General features: G+C 44.4%; 1 protein-coding gene across 4 annotated transcripts in view; it reads right to left on the reverse strand.

Moving 5' to 3' along the window:
• The window catches only part of GANC (glucosidase alpha, neutral C), a 215483-nt gene that overhangs the window by 116425 nt on the left and 83352 nt on the right, over positions 1 to 15706 (reverse strand). For all 4 annotated transcript variants that reach the window (XM_073609527.1, XM_073609525.1, XM_073609528.1 and 1 more), the window contains one exon: positions 4193 to 4272. In XM_073609527.1, coding sequence (XP_073465628.1) covers positions 4193 to 4272 — 80 coding nt within the window. The remainder of the gene's footprint in view (positions 1 to 4192; positions 4273 to 15706) is intronic.

Consider the following 15706-nt stretch of genomic DNA (forward strand, 5'->3'; position numbering starts at 1 on the left):
GCTGACATCAGACAGGTGAGTGGAGTTGATGACATTAGCATCTTCTCACAGTATGAGTCCCAACAGTATGACTCAGTCACTATTGCTACTATGGCAAATACAGGGTCCCCAGAGTCTGTGTTTTGGGGGGACATGGAGCTGAATCCAAAGTAACACCAACCCCAGGGTCCCCAGGCATACAGCTCACAGACAGCACCATTCCCTCAAATGCCAGGGCCCATAATCTGTTGGCAAGAGGCTAGCGTTCAGTCCCCTCCAATAGTCTCTGTCTCGGGTGAGTCTGTCACACTGTGTTTATCCTGATATCAGAAACTATTTGAAATATAATTTGCAACCTCTACTAGATAAATTTAAGGCTAAAAGTAAGCTCCCTCTATCGGTTGTGGATAGGGAGAGTCTAATTAAAATTATTTGGGTTCCCCAATTGTTGTATGTCTTGCATAATTCCCCTATATGGGTTCTGCAACAATGGTTCAAAAATATAGACTCCCTTTTCCGCATTCTGATTTGGAAAGGGAAGCAACCGAGACTTTGTCTACCCATATTGCAGTTGCCTAAAGATGATGGTGGATTGTCTGTCCCCTCGGCTAGACTCTCTTATTTTTTAGCATCCCAGCTGCAACAGTTTTTGGGCTGGGGAACAATGGACACTCGCAATCCCATTCAGGCGATGCTGTTGTCCAGATCTAACAAATATCCCTTATTAGCACAATTGGCGGCAGATGGGTTTAGGACTGGTTGTCAATATCCTACTCTACTCATGATGGCTAGGGTTTGGGATGAAATGCGCAAGTTATGGGGTTTGTTGGTATCTCTAGATTTCATCCAATTTGGGAGCGGGGGGAGATTGGAGGAGCTTGGAAAGCTGCAGGGTTTTACTGGTTGGTATAAAAGTGGTATACTTTTTTTCTACTTTTTTTACACTCTAATGACCATCTTAAATCCTTTAAAGATCTTCCAGGTGAGTTTGGTATCCCTCAATCCAGCTTTTTTTCGGTACCTCCAGCTTCACCACGCACTTTCTATCCAGGCAGGTTCCACATCCCTCAAGCAGACAGACACCCATTAATTAACCAAATAGCTAACACTACTGACAAAAAAGGCCTCATATCCTCGCTATATGGGTCTTTGGTGCAGTGTCTTCACAGTACAATGCAGGTTCATGGCAAAAGGGACTGGTTAGTGGATATTCCCTCATTGAATGGCGAGATATGGTAGTCAATTTTGGAACAGGTCCCCTACTCAACGGTTGTCACAACTTTTTGTTGTTCACCGTTTACACAGAACCCCCTTCAATGGCGCTATAGAGAAAATCCAGACTGCCCTAGATGCGAGGGTAATCCAGCTGACAATCTGCATATGTTCTGGAGTTGCCCCAAACTCGTACGTTACTGGAACAAAATAATCTCAGTTATTAATCGAGCTTTTCAAGTTTCTCTCCAAAATGACCCTCTGACTTGCATCCTGGGCTTTCTTGATGAAGAATTACTTACTCCTTATGTCAGAACTTCTGTTTCTCGCCTACTATATCTAGCTCTTAAGTGTATACTGTTGAGGAATGGCACATCCAGGTGAATGCTACCCTACCTAAAGAAAGATATACTAAAATCCTGAGGTTCCCCCCCTTACATTTAACAAATTGTGGGATCCCTGGTTACAGGGTTAGCCCCTAAAGCCCTGGTCTCTATGCAAATTTTTCAGGACCTATAATGGCATTTGAGGCATGCATATATAGGCAAAGCCAAGACATTAGATGATATTTATGGATTGAGAGGGATGTAGATAGAGCTGTCAAACATAATTATTCTGATTGTAGTAGGTTTGGTTTTAGTTTAGGATTTTTAGTGGCATTTTTTCAGTGGCATTTAAAATAACCTGTTCTGTACAAACTTTGTGTATTGTACTCATATCTGATGTACAAAGATATGTATATTAATCTGGTTTACTGATTCACCTTAATGCTTATACAATGCCAAATGTTTTGTTTGAATGTTGGTAAAAAAATGACAAAACTTTCTAATAAAAAAAAATTTGAAAAAAAAAAGGGGTACCATAATGTCATGCAATGTTCCCACAATAAAACATTTTAACAAATTCAGCTCTCACCTTATAGACCAGAGCAATTTTTACATTTCAGTTATGGGCCTATTGATTTGGGAATAGCTTTGACATTAGATAATATTGTAATACATTTTTTCTAGTGACAAACAAAGATTTCTTTCTGTGATACTGACTTGAAAAATTATTTTGTTTTTATTGGAATCTATAGACAATAATATGCAACAAATCTAAAATGAAATTAGCTTTTTTTTTTTTTTTCTATTTTGACCAGTGTTAGTAAATACAATATAGCAATAGGTTTGTTATTTTGTATTTCTGTGATGTATGGCTGGGATTGTGAACCCCCTAGGCTGTTTACATGTATGATGGAGGTGCGAAGCCTAAAAAAGACCAAGGCACGCAGTCTAGGGAGCTGTCTGGTATGCACCAGTGCACCCAGCAAGTGGTAATGGACTTTGCTGCAGGATGGCTCCCAAGTTGCAGTCCTCAGACACACCTGCAAAGACAGCAACTCGCCTAGAAAAGAAGGGAAGTACAGAATCGAGAGATTATCTCAAAACAGGGACAGCCTGAAGGATAAGGCAGGCAGTGGTCAGAGACAAGGCAAAGGCTGCTAACTGGAGAGACAGAATAAAGAGGTAGTATAGTATGGCTGGCTGGGTGGGGACTTGTTTTGAAGCTAGCTATATTAACCAGCAGATGAGGCCTATAGCTTCCAGTCTTGTGCAGCAATAAGGTAGGAAAAAAAAAATCATATTTATAGAACTACAAGTAACAGATCAGTTTTGCCACTGATTTGTGATAAGCAGCTGCAGCCTGCAAGGGTGGCAGGGAGAATGGCAGCAGGAGAGGAAGCAGATGCTTTACCATGCATGCCCTGTGTACTGCATTGGAGTAAACTGCATGCCCAAAGTGCTCACTGAACGTGAAGTATACTCCAACTGTTCTCACTTCTAAAGGCTGCCATCAAGTCTGATAATATCTGAAACATGTTTTATTTTGATTATAGTTTTGTGGATTGCTTTGGTAAAAATGCAATGCAAAGTTTATGTAATGGCTGTATTTGAAATGGCTTGTATTCTAATATTAATTTTAGTTTTTATTGATGATGGAATGGGTATTGCCAGGAATAGGTATTGGAAGGATATCATGGATGCTTAGCACGCAAGTTACTGGTTAAGATGTTTAAAACGGAACTGCCTTTTTGTAAAAAAAAAAAAAAAAAAAAAAAAAAAAAAATTGGGTCAGCAGTAACAAATACTGTAGCTGCTGACTATTTTTTTTTTTTAAATACTTTTCTATCACTTTCTGTCTAGTGAAACCATTGCCACCAGGACAGTAAGTGAGAGAAAAATCTCTAACTGAGCCCGTTGGAAAACTTTTTTTTTTTTTTTTTTTTTTTTTTAGTCTGCGGCTGCAGCCAATTGCCTTGGGCTGCTGATCTTTCTAATCTGACAGCTCCAGGTGCTGCTGTCAGATGACAATGTCCTGGCAGGGGGATTACTCCATCCTGCTGGGTGAAGCCAAAAAAATAACAGTGTATAGCCAGATTTAAAGGCTAAATTCACCTTCTGAAAAAACAAATGCACATTTTTTTTTTTGTCAGTGAAAAAATGTGCATTTATATTTTTTCTAAGGAGCCTGCAGAGCACTGAGCTTGTGATCAGAATATCATTGGTGCAATATCAGGGTCCTACAGACTCTCAGGATAGCTGTCTGCCCCTACCTCCGATAAGGGCAGGCAAATACCCGAAAGGAGAAAGATCAGTGTTAGATGACCTTTTCCTTTTCTGTGAAAAGGTGAACGCCCGTTTTAAGCACAAACTGCTATATGATCCAAACAATATCTATTGCAAAACCATGCACCTGAGTATGAACAATAGATGACTGCAACAGACTTAACATCCAATGGCTCCCGCTGCTGTCTCTGAGACTTGGAGGAGGGAGAAAGCCAAGGGAGCCACTGCTATCATGCGCATTGCTGGATTGAGATCCAGCTCAGTTATGTATAACACATCCTCTGCAGAGGATGCATTAAGGTAAAAAAAACTTCAGTCTTTAGAACCAATTTAATTGCAGCTTGGTCACAGAGACAGAATAAATGGAAATATTTTTCCTAATATTAACTTACTTTGTATTTATCAAGTGAAAACTGAGATGAGTACCACTCTCGTGCAGCAGGATTTGTAAAGTCTATGTAGCTGGAGACACCTGAGAACAGACAAAACAAATTACTGGGAATTCCGAAGTTATGTACATGGCATTCCACATATATATATTTTTAATTTTCATGACACTGCTAAACATTATACAGTAGATGGAGTTTTCATCTGCTAAGCTGACAAAAGAATAAAGTAAACTGCATGTAAACCCGATCACCAAAATCTCATATAATATACATGTTTATGTAACTTCAAAAGTTGTTTTCCCTAATTTATTTTTTATTTTAAAAAAAGTGCAGTTTTATTGGTGACCCTGTCATTAAGTTCCTAGCTCAGGCACTTCCTACTAAAGCATGTACCGTTTTAGATCAGTTGTTAGGTATGATACATAATAAAGTGCTGCGCCATTACAAAAATGCAAAAATGTGCATCAAATATAACTCAAGTGCAGTTAAAATAAAACAAAAATGCTTGCAAATACAACACGTGAATCAAACCTTTTTAAATAAACAATATAGTGGCGTTTGGGTGTTTGGGCCCCTTTGAGCTTCATTTGGGGTAGATCTTCCATCAGGCTGATTCCCCGTTACAACACAGACAGCACTCGCCACCTCACATCATGTCTACTAACATCTTAGCACCAGGTCTGCTTTCTTTCTTTCTCTTTCTCTCGTTCCACAGTAGTTGTATTTTCCAGACTAGGGGATGCCCCCGATTCTAACCCTTTTTTGTTGTCTTGTTTCCCTTATAAAGGCAGTGACCTAGAAACTCCTATATCTCATTTCAGGTACATATTCTCGCTCCTGAAGAGTAGATATAACTCCATGAACAGCGTCAAGCCTCTTGTATACGCAACGTTTAAACTGATTATGTGTCTAATCTTATCCATATGAACAACTGTATATTGTTATGATTATCATCAGTTTTTAATGTAATAGGAAGCCTTAGAGGTGGTGTAGTTTCAATTTCTCTCCACTGTCATGTATTAACATGTTCCTTCTTGTATATAGACCAAATATACTGTGACATTAATTATTACTTTGTATGATTTTCACTGAGATATATATATAGATAGATAGATATTCTCAATTGCATCAAATCCAAAAGTGCCTTGTACATACATAAATGGAATGCTTGTGATTATAATGAAATACAGTACTATGCAAATGTTTTAGGCAGGTGTAAAGAATGCTTTCAAAAATATACATATTTTAATTGTTTGTATCAAAGTATTAACCATTTCAGCCCGGAAGAATTGGCTGCTCAATGACCAGGCCATTTTTTGCGATACGGCACTGCGTCGCTTTAACTGACAATTGCGCGGTCGTGCGACGCTGTACCCAAACAAAATTGACGTCCTTTTTTTTCCCACAAATAAAGCTTTCTTTTGGTGGTATTTGATCATCTCTGTGGTTTTTATTTTTGCGCTATAAACAAAAAAGCGACAATTTTGAAAGACACAATATTTTGTACTTTTTGCTGTAATAAATAGCCCCAATTATTTATTTATTTTTTTTTTTAAAAGCAATTTTTTTCCTCAGTTTAGGCTGATATATATTCTTCTACATATTTTTGGTAATAAAAAATCACAAAAAGCGTATATTGGTTTGCGTAAAAGTTATAGCGTCTACAAAAAAGGGGATAGATTTATGGCATTATTATTACTATTATTTTTTACTAGTAATGGCAGCGATCTGCTATTTTTATCGGGACTGCGCCATAATATCGGACACTTCTGACACATTTTTGGGACCATTGGCATTTATACAGCAATCAGTGCTATATAAATGCACTGATTACTGTGTAAATGTCACTGTTGGGGAAGGGGTTAACTGTGTTCCCTGTGTGGGTTCTAACTGTGGGGGATGGGACTGACTAAAGGAGATGAGAGATCGTTCTCTCCTCTCTCTCCTCTCTCTCCTCTCTCTCCTCTCTCTCCTCTCTCTCCTCTCTCTCCTCTCTCTCCTCTCTCTCCTCTCTCTCCTCTCTCTCCTCTCTCGGGATGTATGTGTTTACACACACACGTCCCTGTTCTGCCTCTCGTGGCCGGCAGTCATCGTGACGCACGCGCCTGCTATCCCGCTTAAAGGGACCGACTTACAGCTACGGCCAAATCTTCCTGTCTCCCTTCCTTACCTGTGCGGTGGCCGTGCAGATGGAGTCTGGTTTTCCTTCTAAAGGCAGCATCTCTCTTGCACTGGGGGATAAAAGTCCTATGCAGCGGTGTCTGCAGGACTATTCCTCCCAGCAGGACTGTGGCACAGGCGTCCTGGGGGCGTCCACGCAACAAGCTGTTCGCGCAGTGTCTTCCTTTGCTGAGTACAGCTCAGCGTCCTGGGGACTCTCGGCGCCATTTTCCTGAGGTGCGTGGAGGAGTGACATCACTTCCTCCTCTGGAGACCTACAGCAGGAAATGTCCTCGGCAAGATGGCGGCGGCAGCGCGATGCAGCCTCACAGAAGGATATAAAATCCACAGGGAACAGGCGCCCACGTCTCCTCTGCGTTTTGTGCATATCAAGATTCCCTCTGAAGCAGCATGGAACATGAGAGAACTACCATGGAGGAGACCACAGGGGGTGAGTCTGACCGGCCTCCGGAGGTTTAGATGGGGGAGGGTACCCCAACTCTTCTCCTCTGAGTCTCACAGTGTTATGCCTGTGTGTTTTTTTTTTTTTTTTTTTTCAGGGGATGATGTTACTGCCCGTGAGGTTGCCAGCCGTCCTGTGAAATCCTCCACTCGTTCTAAGAGATGTGGGAACTGTAATGACAGGTTACCCCCAGATCATCCAAAGCCCTTCTGCTTTAAGTGCATACAAAAGTTGGCAGGGAAGGAAACATCTCAGATTATGAAGGAGTTCCTCACTGTACAAACTGAGATGCTGTCCACTTTAAAGGCTTTTCAATCCACCCTTAAGTCTAGGGACTCAGAGGCTCATACTAGTAAGGAGGCCTCCTCCCAGGAGGGCTCCGCCTCCTCTAGGGGGAATAGATACCGGGCGGATGCTCCAAAGTATCCACTTCCTCAGGATTCAGAGGAAGAGTGCGAGTCTGAAACCCTTAATCAGGGATTTTCAGACGAAGGGGTGGTGGACAGCCAAGAGGAGGATGAGAGGGAGGACTCCAAGTCTAGCAGGCATATATTTTTCAGCTGACGACATGGAGGATCTTCTGAGAGCTATTCAGGAGCCTGCTGCGCAAGTTTCTGCTCAAGATAAGATGTATAGAGGCTTAATTAAGCCTCAGGCCAGGGTTCTTCCGGTGCATTCCGCCCTCAAAGAGGTCATCTTAAGGGAATGGAAAGAACCAGAGAAAAGGCTCCTGAAATATAAGACATGGAAGCGTAGATGCCCCCTTTACTGAGGAGGATGAGGAACATTTTTTCAAAACTCCTAGGCTAGACGCCTCCTTAGCACAGGTTTCTAAGCAATCTGACCTGTCCTTTGAAGACACAGGTAATTTAAAGCATCAGATGGATCGAAGGGCTGAAACCATTTTACGCAGACCCTGGGAGGCTAACGCTGCGGCTATGAGCCCCGCGTTAGCCTCAGCTTGTATCGCAAGGAATGCGGACATGTGGGTCTGTAAACTAATGGACCACGTATCCCGAACTTCCAAATCTAAGGAGGTCTTGGATTCTTTGGAGGTCATAGGGAATGCTGTCGCATACTTAGCGGATGCTGCAGTTGAGACAGTACGTACAACTGCCAAATCAGGTGCTTTGCTAAACTCAGCCAGGCGAGCCCGGGTTAAGACTTGGGATGGGGATAGCTCATCTAAAACCCATCTATGTGGCCTTTGAGGGGACTCTACTCTTTGGTTCTGGTCTAGATCAGGCCCTGGCCAGATCTACCGAAAAGGGGAAAAAAATTCCTACTAAACCTAGGAGGGAGAGGAAGAGGTTTTTTTCGAGGCCTCCAGGCAAAAAAAACGCTTCTCGGAGAAAAAGGTCTCCCCTAATAGACGGTAAGGACAAGCAAAGGTCAGGCATTCTCTTTTTCAGCCAGAAGTCAGGTGACAAGACCCCCAAATGACTTTGCAGTAGGGAGAAGACTTTCCCACTTTGCCCCTCAGTGGGAAAGGGTCACTCAGAGCCCCCATATTCTTCAAATTATAAGAGAGGGTTACAGATTAGAATTTCTCTCCCCTTCACCTCCCAAGTTTCTCTTGACTTACCTTCCCAGGGATCTCTGCAAAGCAGCAGGAATCCTTCAGAACATAGAAGAGCTGGCCAAACAGGAGGTCATAATACCAGTCCCAGGGGGCCAGCAGGGTCAGGGTTTTTATTCCCACATTGTTGTGGTATCAAAACCCCCAGAAAGGTATCGTCTTATCATAAATCTAAGGAACCTCAATGTTTTTCTTCGATACAAGAAGTTCCGCATGGAGAGTGTTTATTCTCTCAGGAGACACCTCCTCAAGGATGTGTTCATGGTGACCCTAGATTTAAAGGACGCCTACCTTCATGTCCCTATATTTCAGGACCATCAGATCTTTCTGAGATTCGCGGTTGCCTCTCCAGAGGGAGTACAGCACTGGCAGTTTGCGGCCCTCCCCTTTGGACTGGCATCCAGTCCAAGAGTCTTCACGAAGATCATGGCAGAAGTAGTGGCCTTCCTGCACCTCCAGGGAGTGGCATTGATTCCCTACTTAGACGACATTTTGATCTACAATCTGAGTCGGGATCAGCTTCTTCTGGATCTATCCAAAGTAATGGAGACTTTAGAAGCCCTGGGATAGATCATCAACAGGGAAAAATCCTCGCTGACTCCTGCCCAAACAAAGTCGTATCTAGGTTTTCTGGTGGACTCCTCGGAACAAAAATTAGTTTTACCTCAGGGCAAGGTAGAGGGCCTCATAGCAGCAGTCACGTCGCTGTTACAGGCAAGGACCATCTCCTACAGAAGTATCATGAGTACTGGGCCTGATGACGGCATCTATCCCAGCAGTTCCTTGGGCACGACTACATTCCAGGACCCTCCAGCACTTCCTCCTGTCCTCTTGGGACAGGAAAAGAGACTCTTTGGACATAGAGATTGCCGTTCCGGTCGAGGTAAAAGACTCACTTCACTGGTGGCTTCTTCCTCAGAAGCTTCAGGGGGGCCTCCTTTTGGAGCCAAATTCAGCCTCTCAGGATAACTACAGACGCAAGTTCCTGGGGGTGGGGGGCCCGCCTGGAGGATCTAATTGCTCAGGGGTCCTGGGGTCCAAAGCAAAGAAGGGCCTCCTCCAACTTTCGGGAGCTTTTGGCCATAGGGGAAGCGCTAAAGGCTTTCGAGGGGAGGATCAGTGGCCAGGAGGTGCAGGTCTTATCAGACAATGCCACAGCGGTAGTTTTCCTGAATCATCGGGGAGGTACCAGATCTACCCACGCTCCTGTCCCTATCAGCGGAGATCCTGTCCTGGGCGGAGAGTCAGATTCTCTCCATCTCCGCAATCCACATAAAGGGAACATTGAATGTAGAGGCAGACTACCTCAGTTGGCAGCTGATTCTGCAGGGGGAATGGGAATTGAATCCTGAGGTCTTTTCCCTGGTAAGTCGGCAGTACGGCATTCCAGAGATAGATCTCTTTGCCCGCAGAAAAAGCAGAAGGGTAAGGAGATTTTTTTCCCTTGCTCGAGAGAGGGGCTCAGAGGGGATCGATGCATTGGCACAAGTCTGGGACTTCCGACTGGCCTATGCCTTTCCCCCTCTGGGGTTAATTCCGAGGGTTCTTCAAAAACTGTTCCTCTCAGAAAGCAAATTGATTCTGATAGCCCCTTGGTGGCCCAAGAGAGCTTGGTTTCCAACCCTGCAGGGTTGGTCCATAGCCCCACCGCTTCACCTCCCTGTCCGGTGCGACCTTCTTCTTCAGGGTCCAGTCCGCCATCCAGACCCCAGCTTCTTCAAGCTGACGGCCTGGCTCTTGAAAGGCAGAACCTGCGGGAGAGGGGGTCTATCGGACAGAGTAGTGGATACACTGCTCCTTAGTAGAAAGCCAATCACAAGGCGTATTTACGCCAAGACCTGGGGGAATTTCTCTCGCTGGTGTCAGGAGAGAGGGACTTCACAAAAAGAGATCCCCGCTATTTTAGAATTTCTCCAGGATGGAGCAGATCTGGGCTTGGCAACCAAGACCCTTAAGGCGCAGGTCTCAGCCTTGTCCTGCTTCCTCAAGAAACATTTGGCATTACACCCCCTGATCAAGAGATTTCTCTTGGTCAGAGAGAGAGGTTGTCCCCTGTTCAAATGTCTAGGTGTCCTCCTTGGGACCTTACCTTAGTACTAGATGGGTTAACAAGGCCCCCATTTGAACCGATAGATCAGATCCCCCTTGGCATCCTGACCTTTTAAGTTGGCCTTTTTACTAGCAATCACCTCAGATAGGAGAGTAGGCGACATCCAGGCTTTTTCTATTAAAGAGCCATTTTTCAGTTTATTTGAGGACAGGGTTATACTTAGGCAGGACCCGCTGTACCTCCCTAAGGTAGCATCAAAGTTCCATAGGACTCAAGAAGTAGTGCTACCTTCCTTTTGTAGTAACCCCAAGAATGAAGGGGAAGTTTCTTTTACTGTCTGGACGTCAGACGCTGTCTATTATCCTACTTAGAAAAAGTTAAGGAATTTAGAAAGTCCAGCCAGCTTTTAGTTAATTTTTCTGGCTAAAAGAAGGGCCAACTGGCATCCAAGGCTTCTATAGCTAGATGGATTAAAAATACCATTTCTTTAGCCTATGAGCAGTCCGGTAGGGCAGCTCCTAGAAACCCTAAAGCACATTCCACGCGATCTCTGGCAACCTCATGGGCGGAAAGGGCCGGAGCTTCGGTGGAGCAGATATGTAGAGCCGCTACATGGTCAAGCCAGAACACGTTCCTGAGGCATTACAGAGTGGAATTACTATCCCCTCAGGACCTGGCATTTGGCAGGAAAGTCCTGCAAGCGTTTGTCCCGCCCTAAAGGTAGGCCTGAGCTACTTGCTCTTCTCTCAGGGTGCCATCCTGGAAGACGACTTGAGAAAATAACCAGTTACACTTACCGGTAACGGTGTTTCTGGGAAGTCTTCCAGGACGGCAGGCCTACTTCCCACCCGTTCTATTTAGGTATAATGCAATGTTTAGAGTGTGGTGGTGGTTATGTTTTTCACTCTCGTGCACTGGTGTGGGTCAATACTTTGTCACAACTGAGGAGCACCGGGAGGGACGGGGGCCTTTAACCTCTTGATTGATTGTGTTTCCTGTCAGGTGGACCAGTTATCTCTCAGGGTGCCATCCTGGAAGACTTCCCAGAAACACCATTACCGGTAAGTGTAACTGGTTGTTTTTTTTTTTCTTTTCCCTAAAAATAACAAATGTGTTACACTTACCTCTTCTACCGCAGTGGTTTTGCACAGGGCAGCCCGGACACTCTTCTTCTCTGGTCCCTCTTCAGTTCTCCTGGCCCATCCCTCCTGTCGAGTGCCCCCACAGCAAGCAGCTTGCTATAGGGGCACCCGAGCCGAGTCACAGCTCTGTGTGTCTATTCAGATACGGAGCCCAGGTTCGGCCCCCACCCTCTCTCCCTCCTAATTGGCTGACTGACTTTGACAGCAGTGGGAGCCAATGGCGTGCTACTGTTTCTCAGCCACTCAGGAGGAGATTCCGGGATGTCTGAGGCACTCGTGGACATCGCTGTAGAGAGATGGGGCTCAGGTAAGTATTAGGGGGTGCTGGGGCTGCTGCTGCACACTTTTTTTTTTCCTTCTTCTTTTTTTTTTTTTTTTTTTTCCTAATGCATAGAATGCATTAAGATGAAATACCTTTTGACTTTACAACCACTTTAAGCAAACAGAAGAAAAATCTAAATCAAATCAATATTTGGTGTGACTGTTCTTTGGCTTCAAACCAGCATCAATTCTTACACTTGCACAAAGGCAGAGATTTTGGAGGATTAGAGTTAGGTGTATGATTAATAAATTATTCCAAGAAGGCGCTAATGATCATCAATTTCAAATGTAGGTTTAAACACAGTCATTATCTGGAACAGAAACAGCTGTGTAGGAGGTTTATAACTGGGTGAGGAACAGCCAAACTGTGCAACAAAGGTGGGGTTATAGAAGACAGTTATATGTCACAGGTCATACACCATGGTACTAAGCACAGCAACAAGATTCAAGGTAGCTATACTGCATCAGCAAGGTCTCTCCCAGGCAAAGATTTAAAAGCAGACTGGGGTTTCAAGATGTGCTGTTCAAGCTCTTCTGAAGAAGCACAAACAGGCAACGTTGAGGACCATAGACAGTGGTTGGCCAAGGAAACTTAAAGTGGGGTTCCACCCAAAAAAACAAAAATACATGAAAAATCTTAAAAAAAAAAAATATATGGATATTTTTTTTTTTTAACTTACCTCTAAATGCCTGTTGCTAGGGGGTCCCTCGTAGTCTGCCCCTTCCAGTGCCTGGGCTGGTGACATCACTTCCCCCTTAGCACAGGAAGGGCTCCGCTCTGCTCTCTCCCTCCTGTCAATCATCTGGGACCCATTACAGGTCCCAGGTGACTGAGCAGCCAATCACGGCGCGCGGCACTGCTCGCGCATGCACAGTGGGTGCCAGGCTGTGAAGCCACAGCCCGGCGCCCACAGTTGCAATGCCGGCGCCGCTGAACGGAGGGGGAGATGAGCGGGGCTTCGATCCCCCGCATCCCTGGACCCAGGGACAGGTAAGTGTCCAATTAAAAGTCAGCAGCTGCAGCATTTGTAGCTGCTAACTTTTAACATTATTTTTTTTTTTTTTTTTTTTTTTTTTTTTTTTACTGGACCCCCTGGGTGGAACTCCTTTTTAATGTAGTAGATGAAAGACGATGCTTACTTCCCTTCAACATCGGAAGATGTCCAGCAATGCCATCAGCACAGAACTGCCAATACAATAATGAATATCTGCAGGTAACAGTGAAGCATGGTGGAGGTTCCTTGCACGTTTGGGGCTGCATTTCTGCCAATGGAGTTGGAAATTTGGTCAGGATCAACTATGTCACCACTGCTGAGAAATACAGGCAGATCCATCATGCCATACCATCAGGGAAGCATGCGATTGGCCCCAAATTTATTCAACAGCATAATGACCCCAGACATACAGCCAATGTCATTAAAACTATCTTCAGTGTAAAGCAGGGGTAGGCAACCTACATAAACAACACAGAAGTCTAAGATCACCGAGCACAGCGTTGCCCTGTGTCGCTTCCTCACAACTGATTTAAACCTCTAATCACCACCTTTCCCCAGTGGACACAAAGTGATATTAAAGGTTAGGTTTTTTTTAAATAACAAACATGCTATACTTACCTGGTCTGTGCAGCAGTTTTGCACAGAGCAACCCCGATCCTCTTCTTGGGTCCCCCACGGGCACTTCTGGCTCCTACCCCTTGACCTCTGCCCCCAATAGCAAGCCGCTTGCTATGAGGCACTGATGCGTGCTCGCTCCCTAGTACAGATATTAAAAATCACTTAGAAATTCTCAGCTTGCAATAGAATTGGTTGTAATGTCTGATGTACGGAAAAGGCTGTTTGGCTTTTTCCGTACATCGCTTGGTATTGTCAACCATTTTTTTCCCCTTTCTCCATACCCTATGGTCTCGCACAAGGTATACCAGAGCTCATGTTTTAACTTTTGTACAGTATTGTCCTACTGCTTTTTGATAATAAAAAAAACCCTTTTTTTTACTAACCTTTTTGTGACTCTCAATTGCTGCTAAAAAAACCCCACTGGGAACCTTTTTCTTCTTTCTAAGATTTGCTATCGGGGGTGCACAGCCTTTCAGACTCTATATATGTGCCATATTGGCATGGCCGTCCATCTAAACTGACAGGCTGGGCAAGAAGAGCATTAACCCTTTCACTGCCAAGTCCGTACACCGTACAGACCTACAGAAGTGCCTGCAGGTTGCCAAGTCCGTACGGCGTACGAATCTCATTTCTCCCTCTCCTATAAGCTTATGGTCACTTCAATGGCCATAAGCTTATATCAGAATTGTTCAGCAGACTCTGCTGAATAATTCTATAACTCTGAACAGCGGATTACAAACTGCTGATCAGAGTTATTAACCCTAAATGTGACTGCCCCCCCACTAATGCCGCCGCTTCCCTGTCCCCTGCCACTCCACCTCCCGCCGCTCCCTTTCATCTTAAACTGCCCCCTCCTCTCCTTTACTATCCCCTTCACCCCCCTTCTTCCCCCCTAAACTGATTTTTCCACCCGATCCGACCCCCCCCCCCCCCCCAAGCAAACGGTTCCCCTGCAGCCACCATCATTAGCTGGCATCCCTCTTCTGCCGCTCCCGCCGGCCCATTTTCTACTCTTGGTAGACACACCTTCAGCAACTGAGACTGCTAACTAAAGAAAATTGTGAAACTCCACGGCTTACCCAGTAGCATTGTTTCTGATCGGAGGGTACAATTTACCTCCAAGTTTTGGGGAGCGCTCTGCAAGGCCCTGAAAGTAGAACTTTGCCTCTCATCGGCCTACCATCCTCAGAGCAATGGACAAATGGAGCGCACAAATCAAACTTTGGAGCAGTACCTGCACTGTTTCTCTGCCTTTTCCCAGGACGACTGGGCTTCGCTGATACCACTGGCAGACTTTGCCTATAACAATTCGCTACACTCAGCCACAAACCAGTCTCCATTCTGGACCAACTACGGATTCCACCCTCTTGCCTTACCTGAAACTATATCAGAATAAGCAGTGCCTACTGTTCAGGACAGACTTGCTTTTATACAGCAAAACTACCAAAACCCTCCAAGAATGCATACAGAAGGCTCAAACCGACTACAAAAAGTTTTTCGACAAAGGAAGGGGGAATCCCTCCCTTAAAGTCGGGGATAAGGTATGGCTGTCAACGGCCAATCTGAAATTACCATGCCATTAGGGATGAGCCAAACACCCCCCCTGGTTCAGTTTGCGGCAGAACATGCGAACAGGCAACAAATTTGTGCAGACACCGTTAAAGTTTATGGGACACGAATGTGAAAAATCAAAAGTGCTAATTTTAAAGGCTAATATGCAAGTTATTGTCATAAAAAGTGTTTGGGGACCCAGGTCCTGCCCCAGGGGGCATGTATCAATGCAAAAAAAAGTTTTAAAAATGGTCGTTTTTTCTAGAGCAGCGATTTTAATAATGCTTAAAGTGAAACAATAAAAGTGAAATGTTCCTTTAACCACTTCAGTCCCGGAAGAATTTACCCCCTTCCTGACCAGTGCGTTTGCGATTCGGCACTGTGTCGCTTTAACTGACAATTGCGCGGTCGTGCGACGTGGCTCCCAAACAAAATTGACATCCTTTTTTTCCCACAAATAGAGCTTTCTTTTGGTGATATTTGATCGCCTCTGCGATTTTTATTTTTTGCGCTATAAACAAAAAAATAGCGACAATTTTGAAAACGCATTTTTTACTTTTTGCTATAATATCCCCAAAAAATATTTAAAACATTTTTTCTCCTCAGTTAGGCCGATACGTATTCTTCTACATATTTTT

The sequence above is a fragment of the Aquarana catesbeiana genome, linkage group LG13 (genome assembly GCF_042186555.1).
Source record: "Aquarana catesbeiana isolate 2022-GZ linkage group LG13, ASM4218655v1, whole genome shotgun sequence".
Classification (NCBI taxonomy): Eukaryota; Metazoa; Chordata; class Amphibia; order Anura; family Ranidae; genus Aquarana; species Aquarana catesbeiana.